Source organism: Erinaceus europaeus, chromosome 13 (assembly GCF_950295315.1).
Source record: "Erinaceus europaeus chromosome 13, mEriEur2.1, whole genome shotgun sequence".
Taxonomy (NCBI): Eukaryota; Metazoa; Chordata; class Mammalia; order Eulipotyphla; family Erinaceidae; genus Erinaceus; species Erinaceus europaeus.
In genome coordinates this window covers 85,166,736-85,186,039 of record NC_080174.1, presented here as the reverse complement: position 1 = coordinate 85,186,039, position 19,304 = coordinate 85,166,736, and the positions used below count along the sequence as shown (strand labels likewise).

Here is a 19,304-nt window from a genome sequence, read left to right as displayed (position 1 = left end):
CCGACATCAGAATTAGGTATGGAGGGTTTTACTATTTTAAACTAATAATTCAACCAAGAGTAAAACCAGTGACTTCTCTAGTTTCCCTTTCTAAGTCTTTCTTCATACATACATATATATATATATATATATATATATATATTTGTTAAGTTTGAATTTTTTTTCTTCAAGGTGATTTCTTTTAATTATAGAAAGGTGGGTAATTTAAATTTTATGCTTTGGATTTGAGTTGGTTTTTTTTCCCCCCTAAATCATAAATACTTCAGGAGAATTCATTAAAGTAACTTAAAAGTGCTGGGAAGATGAACAAATTTCTTTGAAGAACTACAGGAAATGATTTTAAGAGAGGTCTTTTTGGATCTGGATCATGTCTGGGTGAAGTTAGCCTTTCTAATTCAGCTTCTCTTAACAGCAAGTTGGTTGAACAAGACCACATGCAAATACACAGGCACCAGCTCCACCCACCTAACCTGTATACTGTGAACTCCACCCATCTAACCTGTATACTGTGAACTCCACCCATCTAACCTGTTTACTGTGAACTCCACCCATCTAACCTGTATACTGTGAACTCCACCCATCTAACCTGTATACTGTGAACTCCACCCATCTAACCTGTATACTGTGAACTCCACCCATCTAACCTGTTTACTGTGAACTCCACCCATCTAACCTGTTTACTGTGAACTCCACCCATCTAACCTGTATACTGTGAACTCCACCCATCTAACCTGTATACTGTGAACTCCACCCATCTAACCTGTATACTGTGAACTCCACCCATCTAACCTGTATACTGTGAACTCCACCCATCTAACCTGTATACTGTGAACTCCACCCATCTAACCTGTATACTGTGAACTCCACCCATCTAACCTGTATACTGTGAATTCCACCCAATTAACTTTATACTTACCACCTGACATTGCTTTGGAATCTGCTATCAATTTACAGAGGAAGTTTGCCTTCACTCAGCCTTCAAGTAGTTAAAATAGATTTTCTTGGGGAAAGTGATCATATGTTTGGAAAAAGGGAGTTGGGTGTTTATTTTTTTAATTAATTAATTTGTTAATTTATTTATTTTGGGGAAAGATATGACAGAAAGGAAAAGACTGTCGTTAAAATAAATAAATAAATAATGAAGAAAAAACTTTTTTCTAGGTCCAGGATCACCCACTGATTTAAAACTTTCATCTAAGTCCTTTTACTACCTGAAACTGGGTTTTAAAATAAAGGACATTTGATTATTTTCTTCTTGTCACACCCAGCTCATATCAAAGCATAGAGATTTAATAGGTGGCCTTTGCTCTTAATAAAAAGTGTATCTCATTTTTTCTCTTTGTCTTTATTGTGGGGTGGGGAGTGAGCGAGGAAACCTATCATCTCATTAGCTCTGACCTACCTTCTTGCAATCTGTTTAAACTTTAAGCAGTCAACTGAATTATTAATTTATGAGTTTCTTTTCATCAAGTTCAGAATGAGAGAACCTGATTAGTAGATGGAAAAGACATAAGGCCTTCAAATGAAATAAAAATTCAGTTACCTTTTTTAAAAAAATCCCAAAATCAAATTTCAGTTTCTTCTTCCCCTAATAAAATGTTATTACAGAAACTCTGGAAAGATATGAAGACTATTGACAATTCTAAAGCATACAAGCATTCTAAATATTACTTACAGTCGAATGAAAACCCACTGCTTAATGAATGACATCTTCACAAAAACCCAACAGTATGATATTTCAAAAGTGAATATCAGAACCATAACATATAGACAATAAATATGTCCTAATCACTACATGCCAGCAGGCCAAGCTATGCCACTTCTACTCTGTCAGAGAAAGTCTCTTGGAATTTTACTATTTCTAAAATGATTGCTTGCTTTGAAGCTACACCAGACAAGTATCATTTATCTTGTGCTGATATACCATCTCAATACTTTTAACTCTAACCACAGCATATAGTGGTCCTGGGACTACTGAATCCACTACAATTTACACAGAATATGGTGAAACTTTGGACTTAATCAGAAAACTACCCAATTTCTTTCCTGACTTCTGGACTAAGGAGGATGTTATGTCTTAATGAACTTGCTTAGTGTTTTATCTCTAATTACATACAATTAGACAGATTTGATTCTCTAACTTCTCTCTTTTTAAAATATTTATTATTTATTTATTCCCTTTTGTTGCCCTTGTTGTTTGATTGTTGTAGTTATTAATGTCGTTGTTGTTGGATAGGACAGAGAGAAATGGAGAGAGGAGGGGAAGACAGAGAGGGGGAGAGAAAGATAGACACCTGCAGACCTGCTTCACCGCTTGTGAAGCGACTCCCCTGCAGGTGGGGAGCCAGGGGCTCGAACCGGGATCCTTATGCAGGTCCTTGCGCTTTGTGCCACCTGTGCTTAATCTGCAGCGCTACTGCCTGACTCCCGGTTCTCTAACATCTATACTGAACCCTTCAATAAAATATTTACTGTCTAGGGGTAGCATTAAATATAATGGTTTATTTGACCAAAAGAAACATGTATGTAATGATTTACCATTTGTTTCTGAATCATCTAACTTCATAAGAAATCAGTGAATTTTTCTCTAGATGCAGAGCTAAAGCTTTCCAACCACACCCATTATTCTGTGTAAACTCTACCTTTTGCTTTTAAAGGGTTATTAGTTGAATATGTAACATTTATGGCATGGACAACTATGATTTCCACATGTAAAATGGTCATGAAGTGTGAAAAAATACTTAGCACTGGGAGTCTGACAGCTTCATCCTTATTCCCAACTGCTCATTTTACATGGCCTCGACGAGAATAGATACAGAGTGTAATACTTCATGTACAGTAACAGTAGAAACAGTAGAATCTCTTTGTTAAGTCTAAGTATGAAACCCAAATGTCTACAGTTAGCATGTAGACACAATAATTTGAGAACTAAAGCATTTATTTTGATGACACTCATTATACTAAAATTCCTACAGATTGGCTCTGAACATCCATCTCTGCTTAATTTAGTTTGTTGCCCATTATATTGTTTTTGAATTTTATTGCCATACAAAAATATGAAATAAACTTTAAAGGCAAAGTTGACATACATGCAATTCTCACTTAATTTTCTTCCAGTATAATAATTATATTTTATAACTTTTTGTTCCGGGAAGTCATATTTTTGGATGGCAATGTAAGGTGGAAAAAACATATATGAAGCCATAGCAGGTTTAAACTTGAATTCTGGCTCTATCATCCATCCACCAACTTTAAAAGGTGTCTAATAACCAAATCATAATAATCAAATGAATAAAAGTATGGAAAGTTTTACTACTGAGTTTGGTTTGTCTGTAGAGAGAATTCTTAAGTGTAAATGTTAAGTGGAGTGGGGGAAGGCAAGAATACAAAAATGATAGTGACATTTGGCAATCTTATCTCAAAAATTGAATATTTTTCTAGAACATCTTTTATAGAGAAGAGTAAAGACAAATATTTTCTAAAAGTGTATTATTGTTGAGATACTTTCTGTGGTACTACCATTCTAGTGGGTGGCTTTATGTACACATCTAGTCTTGATACACTTGCCAATCTTCATAAATATGTGGTCTAGGGCAGTGCTAAATCTCTGATTTATCTGCAACTTTAGTGGAGTGTCTACTCTAGAGGAATGGCTCCAGGCAAGTTTGTTAAGTTTAAGTCTTCAAATCACAAGACACAGTAGTACAAATACAAATACATCACTTAATTGTAAAGTCCACAAAGATGTCTCATAGGTAGAAATTTGTGTGTGTGTGTGTGTGTGTAAATTAGTTTATAACAAAAAAAACTCAAGATAAAATAACCACACCTTTGGAATAAGAGTTATTTTTCACAAGTGCTAGTCTGAAGCCTTTTTCAGATGTAGGCATAATTAGAAAGAGTAGGTCTCTCTACGTGATGTAGTACTCACATGGTGATAGTAGTTGAACTTATTTCTACTAGAGAGAGAAACCTTTTCACTATAATTTGCAAGTAGAATCCTTGGACAATCCCTTTGCATTTATAGATTTGTGAAGGCTTCCTGACTTTTTCTTTCTTTTTTTTTATTACATGGTGAACACAAAGAATACATTTTCACTTGGGAGTAATCATTGTCAAAATTGCAAAGTTTTCCTTTTCTCTTCCACATCCATCACTACAGTGGAAAGTATTAAATTCTACTCTTTACAGCATACTCTTAACAGAGTTCCAGAACATAATTAAACAGTTAAGTCACACATCTTGTTTTCTGTTATCTTCTGAGTTTGAGTGGAACAGGTCTGGAACTGAGGCATGTAGGAAACAAATGGCTTCTGGCTGGAGGTTCCCAAAGTGTAGTTCTTCTCTACAAAGCGGGAGCAACTTTCCTGCAGAATTCTGATGTCGTTGAATAGACAGCGGGCTGGGAATGGGTTCAACATTCTTGATTCCTTAGTCACAAACACACTATTTTCTCTTTTTTTGATAGTGGTGACTCCTAAATAATAGACAGATCTTTCATCGTTCCTCTCTTCAGGAAAATGTCCCTCAAATTTCAAAAGTTCATCCAATTCTGAGAATGTAGAGTGTGGTGAGATTGTCTGAGAATGTTGATCAGATAACAGACAAAATTCCTGGGTTTCAGTCTCCCATGAGCTATTAGAGAAAGAGTCCTTTGTCAGAGAATTTTTGCTAGAGAAGCATTTGCTGATTGAACTATTTATGGACCCTGGCTCTTCAACAATTTCACTTGACTTAGAGGTACTGACCAGGGTGGCATATTTAACAGAAGGCTGTCTCCTGTCTTCCTCCTCACAGTTTTCCTCAGGACTGTCAGCCTCAGACAAGTTAGCCCTGTTATATTGGTCACTAATACAAGTAGAACCCTTTTCAAGATCTGAAGTGGTCAAAAGTAGAGGAGTCTCAGCTGCTGGGATCATCTCATCCTTACCATTCCAGGATGTATCAACACTGATATCTTCTGAAATGGTTTCAGGCTCCAGAAGAAGAGGGCCAGATGCCACTGATTCTGTATGCTTGCTAAAAAGATGCTCAAAGGTTTCTGGCTAAAAGAAAAGACAGAATTTAATCCTCAGGTTAGTTTATGTGTACTTTATTATGACATACTTTCAGAAACACAAATGTGAATGTTTAATACGAATGGACACATGTTGGTCACAAATTGTTTTTGTATTGGAATAGATAAGTAAATAGTCATAAAGGGGATGTTGGATAATGTAGTGTTGAGTAAAAGCTTTAGGAGACATGTTTTGAGTTTCATTTCTGTGACTGTGGACAAGTATAGGAATCTCTCTGCCTTTCATGTTCTAAGACAATTGTGCTCAATTCTTACTTTCTGGCAGTGCAGTGACAATCGGAAAGGGCTTAGACCTCAATAAAAGTCATTGTGATTGGGAGGTGCTGCTTTTGAATTCCCAATAGTTTACAGCATAGTCAATTTCCACAAGCAACTTCCAATTAAAAATAGTAAGTTGAAGTATAACCAGGTGAACACAACAGCTTGTATACAGACAGCTGATCCACAACATAAGATACTAAGGCAAGATATGTGTGACTAACTGGTAAAAACCTAGTTGCTTACATCAGAATAATAAGAGTGGTTGAAGCTCTAAAAATAAGAGCCAAGTACACTGATTGGTTAAAAAGAATGACAGTGAGAGTGATGACCATCAAACTTTCAGTTACTATTCCTTACAAACTCCTTCCTTTAAAGATACACGTGACACGACATGGGAAATGAAGACAAAGACACAAAACAAATGTGCACGATAATCTTTATAACAAGGGTGATTATATAATAACAGAAAGAAAGCTCTACCAAGCAACTACAAATCAAGAATCAGTATGCCAAAAGATCCAGCAATACAATGTAAACATATTGAAAGAAAAGTGTATCAGCAAAATATAATGGGGGTACATCACATCAAAAGATGAACAAAAGTCGATGCAGTACTAAAATCAATCTCTTCAGATTGCATGCTATACAAAAAGGTGAACATATGAAACACGGTTTTAAACTAATGGAATGTATTCAAATTTTTTTCTGAAATGATGGTACACCCAACTATTTTTTCACAATAACAAATATATCCATATAAAAACGCCATTGAAGTAGCATGATTTTGAACTTATAAATGGAATATATTGGTGACTGTAACTATAAAAGAATAAATATATCAAACACCAAATACATCATAATAGATTGTGATATCAAAATATTGCATCATGATAAATAACATGTCAATAAAATCTTTTTTATTATCCTATGAACATATATAAAAACTTTGCCTATGCCTGTTTCTTTCTGGCAGGAACTTATAACTAGGTGTATTATGATTTTTGCTAAAATGTTTGCTTTTTTCTTCTAGGTCACTACTATATGTGTTGAATATCTTAACATCTAAGTGAGCCTGGTAGTTAAGATAATCACATAAAGGAGATATTTTCTGTTCATTTGAAAATTTAAAATATACTCAAATAGCTTATAACATGACAGTCAAACCCACATAGGTTCTTTAAACTATGTGTTTGACAAAATTCATGCTCACTAAATTTTATAATTGATAACAGATTATTGACAGATGTTTTACGGTGTGTTCAGATAGAATATTTCCATGATAATTCAAAAGGAATCATATGCCCATATACTGCTGAAACATACTTTACCAGTATTCACAAACCTTTATTAAAACTATGGCCATTAATATCATTTTCAAGCATTACATGCATTTGATTATTTAAGACTTTAATATAGTCTTGGTCCCTGTGAAGTATGATAAAAGTTAAAGGAAATCTTCTCCTAATTTCACACTTGGATTTTACATTCCAGTGACCTTTGCTAATTGTCAGTGTTCTCTCTAATAATGCTTTTTTTTTCTTTTTACATTCCACTGAAAATTATGAACAGAATCTAAATGGGTGACCTATATAGCCTCATCTGGATATGATTTTGTTTGATCAGAAGCTTTGGTTTTGTTTCAATATGAGCTACTTAGAGTGCTGAATTCATGGTAGTAGCAGATGGTTTGTTTTCAGGATGAAAAGTCCCATCCGTCCTTGCTGTTTGTAGAAGAATCTCCCTTTTTTGTGTCGTCGCCCACTTCCCTGCCTGCTGAAGGGTCAGTAAGGGACTCAGTCTAAACAAATCAGATGGAGGCAAGAATTTTACAAGAAAGCTGGATTGGAAGCTGCTGTGTTCTTTTGAAATGGTCAACTCTAACTTGAATATGTTGGGCCATCCTGATATAAACTGCTACTTTTACTGGTTTGTGACCAACACAAACCACAATTTATGGCTTCCTTTGAACTGACATGGAAGTTCAAGTCATTCTTAAGGCTACTGAAAACTGAAATTTCTAGATTATCAAAGTTAGGAAGTAAAAAGACAAAGAATTTTCAAAAGAACACCCAGTGGGTCCATTTATGGGTTGAAGTGTCTATAAAAGAATGTAGGAGGTCAGTAGCGCAGTGGGTTAAGTGCACTTGGTGCAAAGCGCAAGGACTGGCGAAAGAATCTGGTTTGAGCCCCCGGCTCCCCAACTGCAGGGGAGTCGCTTCACAGGCGGTGAAGCAGCTCTGCAGGTGTCTATCTTTCTCTCTCCCTCTCTGTCTTCCTCTCCTCTCTCCATTTCTCTCTGCCCTATCCAACAACGAACAACATCAATAATGACGATAATAACCACAACAAGGCTAAAACAACAAGGGCAACAAAAAGGGAAAAAAATAAATGGCCTTCAGGAGCAGTGGATTCATGGTGCAGGCACTGAGCCCCAGTAATAATCCTGGAGGCAAAAAAAAAAAAAAAAGAATGTAAAAAGGAAAACTTTGGGGTATAAAAATATAATCTCATACTTTTGCAAAATTCTGTAGAGTGAAAGTATGTGTAAAGCTATATCAGAAGCTGCAGTGTTTTAGGTTGGTTATAGCATTGACTGCAATACATTTGATGGCATCAGATAGATATATAGCAACAATTACGGTCATACTTTTTAATGTTTTATGACCACACCCATGATAAATCAATAGCCAGAGGTCATTATAAATATTACTGTTTAAACTTTGTGTAAGTTGTCAGACATCCCAAATTAGTTGGACTCAGTTCTATCTCTTGACTCAAAATTTACTCATATACTTGAAGTTCTAAATCAATACAATCCATCATATTTTAGTTATTGATAGTTGAACCAATTGTTAAAGGTTTTCGCCCCTTCTTCAAAATGTAAAATTCTTCTAATATTCTATGCAATGTTTGGAGGTTGGTGCATTGGGTTCATCTGTAGTGATCATGATTAGACTTCAAAGAATGTCCGTTCTCTGTTTAGATAAAAATAAAAGAAAAATAAGAAAATAAAATAAAAAATTATTTAAAAGGCAAAAGATAAAATATTTCTAAAACATTTCCCTGTCAGGCATGGGTCTTGGACTGTAAATCTTTGTGTTGATTGTAGTAATTCCTTTTTCTTGGAAGGTGTAACATTCTTCACCATTTGTGAAAGGTGACCTCTTCCTTTTTCCCCACTCATTCCTAATATCACTTTCTAGGGACAGCCTTGACTACCCCTGAAAAGGACAAATATATATAATAGGATAGCCAGATAAGTAAAAGGAAGAATGAGCAACCACTGGGGTGTGGGGAAGAAAGGGTGATGGACAGTATTGGCAAATTTGGAATGAGAAAGAGTAGCAAAGTGAAAATAAAAAGTAAAATAAAATTAAGTTAAAGAAAAGCAGAAACAGTGAAGAACAGAATCACAGAATCATTTTCATAATTATTGCCTTGAAGAAAAAAAACAAGATTTGAGAATTTCCTAGTTACAGGGAAGATGTAAAGTTGATCCAGAGACATCATCTTATATGAACAATAAAGCTAATATAATTTCCCATTTTCCTTTAGAGTGTTTGACCAACTTATTCTGTCCTCATTTATTTTTTTCCTACTTTACTGGGTAATGGTTTAGAGTAATGTTTTTCTTTTAAATCGAAATAAGCAGCAATTTATGTTTGACTATGTTTCTTTTAACTTAAAAAAATTTTATTTATTCCTTTTTGTTGTGCTTGTTGTTTTATTGTTGTAGTTATTGTTATTGATGTCGTCTTTGTTGGATAGGACAGAGAGAAATGGAGAGAGGAAGGGAAGACAGAGAGGGGGAGAGAAAGATAGACACCTGCAGACCTGCTTCACCGCCTGTGAAGTGACTCCCCTGCAGGTGGAGAGCCGGGGCTCGAACCGGGATCCTTATGCCAGTCCTTGCGCTTTGTGTCACGTGCGCTTAACCCGCTGCGCTACCACCCAACTCCTGACTGTGTTTCTTTACTACCTACATATATGTACGATATAGCATTGGGATGGATTGTGGGAGTCTCTCGGTTGTTGAGCAGTCTAATGGAGTCTTTAAAATTTTTTTCCCTAAAACTTCATTTATCTAATTTGATAGGACACAGAGAAATTGAGTAGGGGAAGGGGATAGAGGGAGACACCCAGGACACTGCTTCACCATTTGTGAAGCTTTCCCCTTGTAGGTGGGGACCAGGAGCTTGAACCCAGGACCCTGTGTACTGTAAAGTGTGCACTACAGCAAGTGCAGAGCCAGCTGGTCCCCAGTCTTTATTTCTCATGAAGCTTTTAACATCTCTGCGAGGGGGAAGCTTCACAAGCAGTGGAACAGTGTTGTAGGTGTCTCTCTATCACTCCCTATATCCTTCGTACCTCTCAATTTCTCTCTGCCCTCTTGAATTAAACAGATAACTAAATATCATAGTTTCCAGGAATTGAAGCAGATAGACGATGAAAAATGGAATAATACCTATTTATTGGGGGGGGGGGGACAAAGAACAGGGAGCTCCAAGAGTCTCTGGTGATGAACTGGAGTTTAAGATCTTTCAGAAGCTGTAGGGTTTATTAGGTTGGGGAACTGAAAGTAATGACAAAGTAGTGTGTGGAAGAAACACGAGAAAAGAAGAGACAGTAAGGGAGCTGGGCAGTAGCGCAGCGGGTTAAGCACATATGGCGCCAAGAGCAAGGACAGGCTTAAGCATCCCGGTTCGAGCCCCCAGCTCCCCACCTGCAGGGGAGTCGCTTCACAGGTGGTGAAGCAGGTCTGCAGGTGTCTGTCTTTCTCTCTCCCTCTCTGTCTTCCCCTCCTCTCTCCATTTTTCTCTGTGCTATCCAGCAACAATGACATCAACAACAATAATAACTACAACAATAAAACAACAAGATCAACAAAAGGGAATAAATAATAAATATTTTTTAAAAAGAAGAGACAGTAAAAACATATTTGGTGAGGGGAGGGAAAGGGTCCGAGTAAATCCTCATAGTAAAAAAACAAAATACAACAGGTAATATCTGCATTTCATCAAAGAAGCATTTTCTCTTAGAAATATAAAGGTGACCTGCCAGAAAAGTGAAAAGCAAAGCAGATGGCAGGGGAGGGCCTAGACTGAGGGTGACAGTGTTTCATAGGAAATGGAGCGATTTTACCTTTGCACCACCGACTTTATCTACTGTAAACCATTAATCTCGCCAACTCAAAAAGGAATGGCAGCTGGGGAGCGAGGTTAAAGGCAGGAAGGCACAGCGAAACTACTTTGTAATGAGGTCCTTACACATTATTTCATTATTAAGCCCTAAGCATGGCAGCGCAAATCCTACTTTTTTAAGTAATGGTGAATATGAAACCAAATGTACCCAGAGAACAAAGAGACATATATACAGGCACATTTCCTGCAGCATTGCTTCTAAAAAAAAAAAAGGAGGGGGGAAAGAAACCATTTTCAAAGAACTTAAACATTAGTCAGTGGTGGAATGGATACTGAATTGTGGTGAATTCATAGGATGGAATATTATGGACCTGTCCAAGTGAGTGAAGTAGGCTGGCTGCAGAAACATGGAGAGATACAAAGATGCTGAGGGAAAAAAAAAGGTTCCTAAATTATATGTAAAGCATCTTAGTATGAATAACAAACATTACTAGAGTTCATGAATACACATGTGTAGGCGGAGGACAAAATAGACAAACACTATATTCGAGAAGGTGGGTGCTTTTACCAGGGGAAGGAAGGATCAAAACCAGTTAGGGAACCAAGTAGAGGACACATTTTACTGGTAACTTTCCTTAATGAAAACTGGAAGACACAAGAACATTTTCATGTACTGTTTTGGTCCACGCTCTGTCTGGAAAAGTAGGCCTAGAGTGGTGAAGCCCCAGAAAGCTTCAAATGAAATACAAACAAAAACTACTCATATTAATAGGGCAATAATTAAACCAAAAAAGTGCAGTATTTCTCTTCACTGCTATTTTTTTAAAATGCCACCAAGATAAAAAAAAAAAAAAACAGGGTGGGGGTTAGATAGCATAATGGTTATGTAAAGAGACTCTCATGCCTGAGGCTCCAAAGTCCCAGGTTCAGTCCCCCACACCACCATAAGCCAGAGCTAAGTAGTGCTCTAGTAAAAATAAAATAAAATAAAATAAAAAGTTCATATTGGTCCATGTGTGTTTTGACAATCCTTATTTAGTCTTAGTGTTTCAAAAATAACTTTAAAGAATAAAATAAACTGAAATATATAAAAAAAGGAAAAGAAGCAAAAGAGAATTATTTTTATTAGTCATGTCTGATGTATTGTAGTTTTAAAACTTATTTCTGTTGAGGAAATGTTTTACAAGACTATGATTGCATTTGTGACATACTGCAATTTGAAACAAATATTATCGCTTTTTTTTTTTTTTTACATTTATTTATTTATTTTCCTTTTTGTTGCCCTTGTTGTTTATCGTTGTTGTTGTCACTGCTGTCATTGTTGTTGGATAGGACAGAGAGAAATGGAGAGAGGAGGGGAAGACAGAGATGGGAAGAGAAAGACAGATACCTGCAGACCTGCTTCACCACCTGTGAAGCGACTCCCCTGCAGGTGGGGAGCTGGGGGCTCGAACCGGGTCGAACTGGGCCGGGATCCTTATGTCGGTCCTTGCGTTTTGTGCCACCTGCACTTAACCCGCTGAGCTACATCCGACTCCCAGCTTTGATTTTTTTTTTTTAAGTAATCTGAAAACAGTGGCTTATATATCACTTTATATAGATATTTGGGTGTGTAATATTAATTTTGGTTTGTTATAAACCAAAAGGATGGAGATTGGTGATAGCTTTAAAATGAAAAAATTAATGATTAGAAATTAGATTTGGTTTGTGAAAATTATAGGTATAAATTACTTTCTTGGAAACAATGCTCAAAATATAATTTGAAGAATAAATTAAGGGAAATGCTTTATACTAAATATTATCACCTCCTTGTATTTGAATTATCTTGATGCCTAGACACCTATCATGGAAAGATAAGAGGTCATACCTATGTGTCAACAAGTATACTATAAACTATTAGCCCACCAATACAGTATATTTAAAAAAAAACAAAAAATACCCCAAAAGGATAACTGTGTGCTGTTTAGTAATATTATGTTAACGATACTACAGTTCTTTGTCTTTCTAGGGAATTTTAATTACTTGGAATAAAGCAGAAGGTTAGATGAAAGCGTTTCTGAGCTTTAGATCTTTATCGGTAGTAAAGTCTTTGAAGTTATGTTCTCGGTCACTCTTCAAATATCCTTGTTATATTCCAAAAACAGTCTTATTCTTCGTTTTGTTATCTGTTTCTATTTTATTTTTTGCTAACTCCTAGTAATAAACAAAGAACTCAAAGGCTATTTGTGCTTCAATATCATCCAGTAATAAAATATAAAGAAGTTACAAAAAAAAAAAAAAAAAGGCCAGCATTACTATGAAAGCCATCACACGTTCTGTATGTATATTAAAAAATTCTTACATACTTGTTTAATTTCCAGAACCTGAGAAACTGATGAGACTTTGGTCTAACTCTTTAGACTGTCTGTCAGATGAGGGGCTGTGGCCTTACGTGAGGATAATGGAAACAGATTAAGAGAGTGACAGGGGGTAAGTTGACAAGAAGCCTTCACTGATTCAACCTACACCCACTGAGTTGTTACTCTGTGTCAGACCTTCTCTGGAAAAAGGAAAAACCATTTGGTGCAAGTTCAAACTGAATTTTACGGAGGAAGCCTTATCATTTCCTGCCTTGGTTTTTGAACGCTTTGGAACTGCCGTCATTTTGGGTCATAGAGGACACTTCAGAGTGTAGCATGTTCAAAAGAGTGTTTTAACTTCTCAGAAGGCAGTGAGATGGCTATTTTCCACACTCAAACCCACTAACAGTTTCATAAACTACTTTTGTTTGAAACAAATTATCTGCATAAAAGTAATTTTTGAGCTTTTCCAATTGTAACAGAGAACAGGGTCATAAATATATTTTAATTGGTTTAAATATTATGATGTACTTAATGTATTAAAAAATATTTGATTGGAGGGGGCTGGGCGGTGGCACACTGAGTGAGTAAGGATCCCAGTTCGAGCCCCTGACTCCCCATCTGCAGAGAGGTTGCTTCACAAGCGGTGAAGCAGGTTTGCAGGTGTCTTATCTTTCTCTCCCCCACCCCATCTTACCCACCCTAGCCAATAAAATGGGGGGGAAAAAAGGCCTCCAGGATCAGTGGATTCATAGTGCCGGGTGGGGCCTGGTGGTGGTGCAGCTGGTTAAGCGCACACATTACAGTGTGCAAGGACCCAGGTTCAAGCCCCTGGTCCCTACGTGCAGGGGAAAGCTTTAAAAGTGGTGAAGCAGGGCTGCAGGTGTCTCTTTGTCTCTTTCCCATTCTATTTCCCTTCTCTCAATTTCTCTGTCTCTGTCCAAAAATAAATAAATAAATAAAACATTTAAAAAGAACCACTAAAAACCAAAATAAATTTTTTTAGTTCAGTTGGTATCACATGTGAGGACACAAGTTCAATCCCCTGGCCCCCACATGAGGGCAACATACAAAGAGGAAGAGGCTTCATGAGTAGTGCAGTGGGGCTGTTGTGTTTTTCCTTATCATTCTGTTTCACTCTCCCTCTCTGCTTCTGACTTTTACCTGAAAGAATGGATAAAAATGTATGCTGGGAGTGGTGGAATTGTGCAGAAATGAAACTCAAGTGAAACCCTAGCGGTAAAATATATGTATGCATTGATTATGAACTTTTTCCCTAAAGACTGTTAATTATACTGTGACACAAAAGTGTGTAGATATACAGATATATAACTCAAATCATAAACTACCAATTAAATGTTGTTTCTTCCTGATGTGAAGTTCCTGCATTTTACTATTCTTGAAAATATGTAGTAGATTAAATAGACTTATGACAAAATTAATTGAATAAAATAAGAACATTTTAGCCTTAAAAATGCTTAAAGCCCTAGAAATCAAATACCATCTAAATAAAAACTATCTTAAATATTTTGGGTAAATAATTGAAAAATAAAGAAGAACCTTCTGAAAATTAAGCCCTTGTGCCCAGGAACAATTCTTGGGGTTTGGAACATCTTCCCAAAACAGCTTTTTCATCCTACAAAAGAGAAGCAAGATACTAGAATTAGTGAAAGACATCAATAGTAAAAATGTTGATAGCAGATGATAAGTGAAGAAACTAGAAATATATATTTTTTTGTTTTGTCAAAACACTTTTTTGGAGATGAATAGTAGTTCACAAGATTATATGATTACAAGGAATAACTCCACACTGTACTTACACAAAGCTCTGTGACCTCTCCCAATAATAACCACCATAGCCCACATTTTTTGGTTGGTTTGCTTTTTTGCACAAGTTCATGTGTTTCAGTTCTCTAGATTTCACATACGAGTGAAACTAAACTGTCTTTCACCTCATTCCAAATTTCACTAAGCATAATTATCTCCAGTTCCATCCACTGGAAATAGGGTCCAGTGGTGCCAACCATAGACATGAAAACACTAGATCCACGGGATCTCTATACCCCTGTGCTCACAGTTGTGTTAATCACAACAGCCAAAGAATGAAAAGTTCAAAAATGCCCATTGATAGATGACTGGCTAAAGAAGTTATAAGATTTATATACTCCATGGAATATTACTCTGCAAATAACAAAAGAGATAATACTGTTTCTTTGGGGACAAAATAGATGGAAAAGAAACCAGAAATGAATCTACCAAATAATCTTGCTATGCATCCAAAAGGTCAAATTCATCTTCACATGCTAGCCTATAATGATTTCTACCAAGGTTCGATAAACACCAAAATTAATAGCTATTATAATAATAAAAATAGCCCATCTTTACTGAAAGTGGTGTGTCAGGCACTAGGCTAACACTTTGCATAGGTCTTTCTGGGAGAAAACAAAGTATTGAAATGACTATCGAATGAACTTCAGAAATGATTCCACTTGTTATGACCTCATCAGTTCACCTGACTAATCCTCTCATCCGTCTGTCTTCCCCGTTGTTTTTTTTTTTAGCTAAAATAAATAAATAAAGCTGCTCTAATTATTCAGAATGTATTAAATAACCTCACTGAACTAGATGCCTCAATACTGAAGGATGTGGGGCCCCGTATAATCATCTAAGAAATTCAAGGTCATTGCCATATTAGACAGAGTGCTACCACACAGTGATGCTTTTTTTTAAAAAAAAAAAAAATTATTTCCTTTGGTTGCCCTTGTTGTTTTATTGTGGTAGTTATTGTTGTTGTTGTTGGATAGGACAGGGAGAAATGGAGAGAGGAGGGGAAGACAGAGAGGGGGAGAGAAAGATAGACACCTGCAGACCTGTTTCACCACTTGTGAAGCAACTCCCCTGCAGGTGGGGAGCCAGGGGCTCCAACCGGGATCATTCGCCGGTCCTTGCGCTTTGCACCGCGTGCGTTTAACCTGTTGCGCTACCGCTTGACTCCCAGTGATGCTTTCTTATAAATAAATAAATAAATAAATAAATAAATAAATAAATAAATAAATAAATAAATAAATGAGTGTTCTGCCAGAGGTGCAACCGTGCTGTTAGAGTCAACAGCTACTTAACCTCTCCTAGAAACAATAAATAAGAGCAAGGGGCTGGGGGTAGACAGCATAATGTTTTTTGCAAAGACTCCCATGCCTGAGGCTTCAAAGTCCCAGGCTCAATCCCCTACACCACCACAAACACGAGCTCAACAGTGTTCTGGTAAAATAAATAAAATAAAAACAAATAGCGTAGCGTGTTAAGCGCACGTGGCAAAGTGCAAGGACCCGCGTAAGGATTCCAGTTGGAGCCCCCGGCTCCAGGAGCAGTGGGTTCATGGTGCAGGCACTGAGTCCCAGCAATAACCCCGGAGGCAAAACAAACAAATAAAAGCACAAGATGAACTTCACCAGAAGTCAAGGAAAGCATTTGGGCTGACAAAATAGCTTGCCTTGTCAGTGCGCCAACTTTGCCCAGCTGCCTCCCTGATGGAATCCTGACCCCTCCTGCACTGCAGCAAGAAGCCCCAGTGCTGTGATGTTTTCCTTCTGCTAACTCTGTCTCTGTCTCTGTATTTCTCTCTATCTGAGAACTCATCCCAAATTGATGCAGCCTCAGAAATAACAAAAGAGAGAGAGAGAGAGACAGAGACAGACAGAGAGAGTATTTGTCAGAACCAAATGGTTTTTCATCTCAGGGATGCATAGATGGCTCGACTTCAGACATTTATTTATTTATTTTACCAGAGCACTGCTCAGCTGTGGCTTATGGGGGTGCAGAGGGATTGAACCTGGGACATCAGAACCTCAGGCATTAGAGTCTCTTTGCATAAGCATTATGCTATTTACCCCTGACCCATAGCTGACTCAAAATACATACATCAACCAATATAATATACCATAGCTACAAAAATCAATTTAAAAAACTCAAGTTGTTATCAATTAGCGCTGAAAGAGTATTTGAGAAGATTCAGTTTATGACTAAAAAAACACAAACCCTTAATTAATTGGGAGTAGAAGGAATATTCCTCATCACAGTTAAGACTGTCTGTGACAAACTTCATGGCCAATATCCTCAAAGTAGGACAACTGAAGCTTCCTTGTGGGGTCTACTACGATGCAGGCACTTCCACTCTCCCTGTGACTGCTCAACATAGATCTAGAAGATCTTTGCTAAAGCAGTCAGGGAAAAAAGATATTCAAGGAACCCACATTTGATTGTAGGAAGTTAAACAATCACTGTTTGCAGGTGGTATTCTAAATATATATACACACAACCATAAAGACGCCACCAAAAACTACTAAAAACTGTATATATTCAGTAAGATCCTTTAGACTTTATAAGAACTATAGTGACTATCAGAAGGAAGGGCTAAAGGACTACCAGGGTGGGTCTGGTAAACACACACACACACACACACATACACACACACACACACACACGTGGGTGAGACAGTGTAGTCCTCGAAACTGCAAACTGCTGTGGAATCACAAATAAAAACTATTAATTTTTGCCAAGTGCTTGTGCACCTGATGAAGTACACACATTACACTGCTCAAGGACCCAGGTTCAAACCCCTGGTCCCCAGCTGCAGGGGAAAGGCTTCATGAGTGTTCAGTAAAGCAGGGCTGCTCCCCTCTCCTCTCAACTTCTCTTTGTGCTATCCAAAAAAAAAAAAGTTAAAAAGAAAAAAAATGGCCATAGGAGCAGTGGATTCATAGTGTAGGCAACGAGCCCTAGGGATAACTAACCCTAGAGGCAAAAAAGAAAAAAGAAATGCCTTATGATCAAGAAATATCACTCTTAGATATTGATCCAAAAGGTATGAAAACATTTATGCATGTACAAACTATTGTATTTACTGTTGAATGTGAAACATTAATTCCCCAATAAAGAAATTTTTTAAAAGGCATGAAAACATTAATTTAAAGGGACATGTACACATGTTCATAGTTGCATCTTTCATAATAACCAAAATATAGAAACAACCTAAATGCATATTGACAGTTGGCTGGATAAATAAGTTATGGAAATATACTCCACAGAGCACTATTGGCCGACAGAGAAAGATGGGATGTGGGTGCTAGGTGGCGGCACACCTAGTCGAATGTGCAGGTTATATTGTGCAAGGACCTGAGTTCAAACCCCCGGGTCCCCACTTGCAGGGGGAAAACTTCAAGAGTGGTGAAGCAGAGCTGCTGTTGTCTCTCTGTCTCTCATCCTCTAGAGGGGATTATTCTCAGTTAATCAAGGAAGTGAGAGACGGCTACCAGGTTTCACTGACATGTGGAATACAGAGACATGAAACATATGAACTTGCAAAACAACAACAAAGTAGCCAGCTCACCTTAATGTCTTGAGGAAATGATGGTGGTTATGTTTGGAGGGGGATAAGGGTACAAGGAAGGCTTTGTGGTGTTGAACATGGTGGTTAGCTTATACATTTTTTAGAAGTAGTTTCTTTTTTAAAATTATATTTATTTATTTATTTGGATAGAGACAGCCAGAAATCGAGAGGGAAGGGGGTGGTAGAGAGGGAAGGGAGTGACAGAGAGGTAGAGAGACAGAGACACCTGCAGCCCTGCTTCACCACTCGTGAAGCTTTCCCCCTTGCAGGTGGGGGCCAGAGGCTTGAACCCAGGTCCTTGCGCACTGTAACATGTGCGCTCAACCAGATGCACTACCGTCCGGCCCCCAGCTTATAAATTTGTAAATCACTAATATAAAAGTAATAATATAAAAAATAAAACTTTCTTGAAACTTTTCTGTTTGTGTCACCTTAGATGCATATTGATAACAAGTAAAATATTAGAGCCGTTTACATTTCTAATTTGAGTTTTAAATCATAGCTTCAATAAGCTCAGGATTTTTTTTTTTTTTTAATATTTATTTATTTATTTTCCCTTTTGTTGCCCTTGTTTTTTATTGCTGTTGTAGTTACTATTGTTGCCATCATTGTTAGATAAGACAGAGAGAAGTGGAGAGAAGAGGGGAGGATAGAGAGGGGGACAGAAAGATAGACACCTGCAGACCTGCTTCACCGCCTGTGAAGTGATTCCCCTGCAGATGAGGAGCCGGGGGCTTGAACTGGGATCCTTATGCCGGTCCTTGCGTTTTGCACCACGTGCACTTAACCCGCTGCGCTATCGCCCGACTCCCCAAGCTCAGGATTCTTAACAATAAATGCAGTACCTTTGACGTGCTATTAATAATGTCCCAAGCAGTAAGACTGAAGAGGAAATAATTATTGCCACAATCACATAGAGACCTGCATCATTCTGGTGTGTCTCAATATCATCTGAAAAAGAAATCCAATTTACAAGGAAATAATATTTTTATATCCACATTCATATCTTACATTTTCAGAGTTCATAAATCTCCCTTACTTCTAAAAACATAGAGTTGGAAAAAACACAGAATAACATTAATAAAAATTGTTATTTTTGT

The 19,304-nt window shown here is 37.2% G+C and overlaps 1 protein-coding gene across 7 annotated transcripts in view; it reads right to left on the bottom strand.

The window, feature by feature from the left end:
• Positions 1–2,481: 2,481 nt before the first annotated feature.
• The window catches only part of LEPR (leptin receptor), a 75,409-nt gene continuing 58,586 nt past the window's right edge, over positions 2,482–19,304 (bottom strand). For 4 of the 7 annotated variants that reach the window (XM_060206359.1, XM_007528233.3, XM_016190477.2 and 1 more), the window contains 3 exons: positions 19,050–19,155; positions 14,379–14,454; positions 2,482–5,045 (listed from right to left, as the gene is read on the bottom strand). In XM_060206359.1, coding sequence (XP_060062342.1) covers positions 4,221–5,045; positions 14,379–14,454; positions 19,050–19,155 — 1,007 coding nt within the window. In that variant the 3' untranslated portion in view covers positions 2,482–4,220. Of the gene's footprint in view, positions 5,046–5,760; positions 8,314–12,806; positions 13,983–14,378; positions 14,455–19,049; positions 19,156–19,304 lie in introns of those variants that run through there. The other 3 variants (XM_060206362.1, XM_016190478.2, XM_060206361.1) reach the window with 2 other exon arrangements.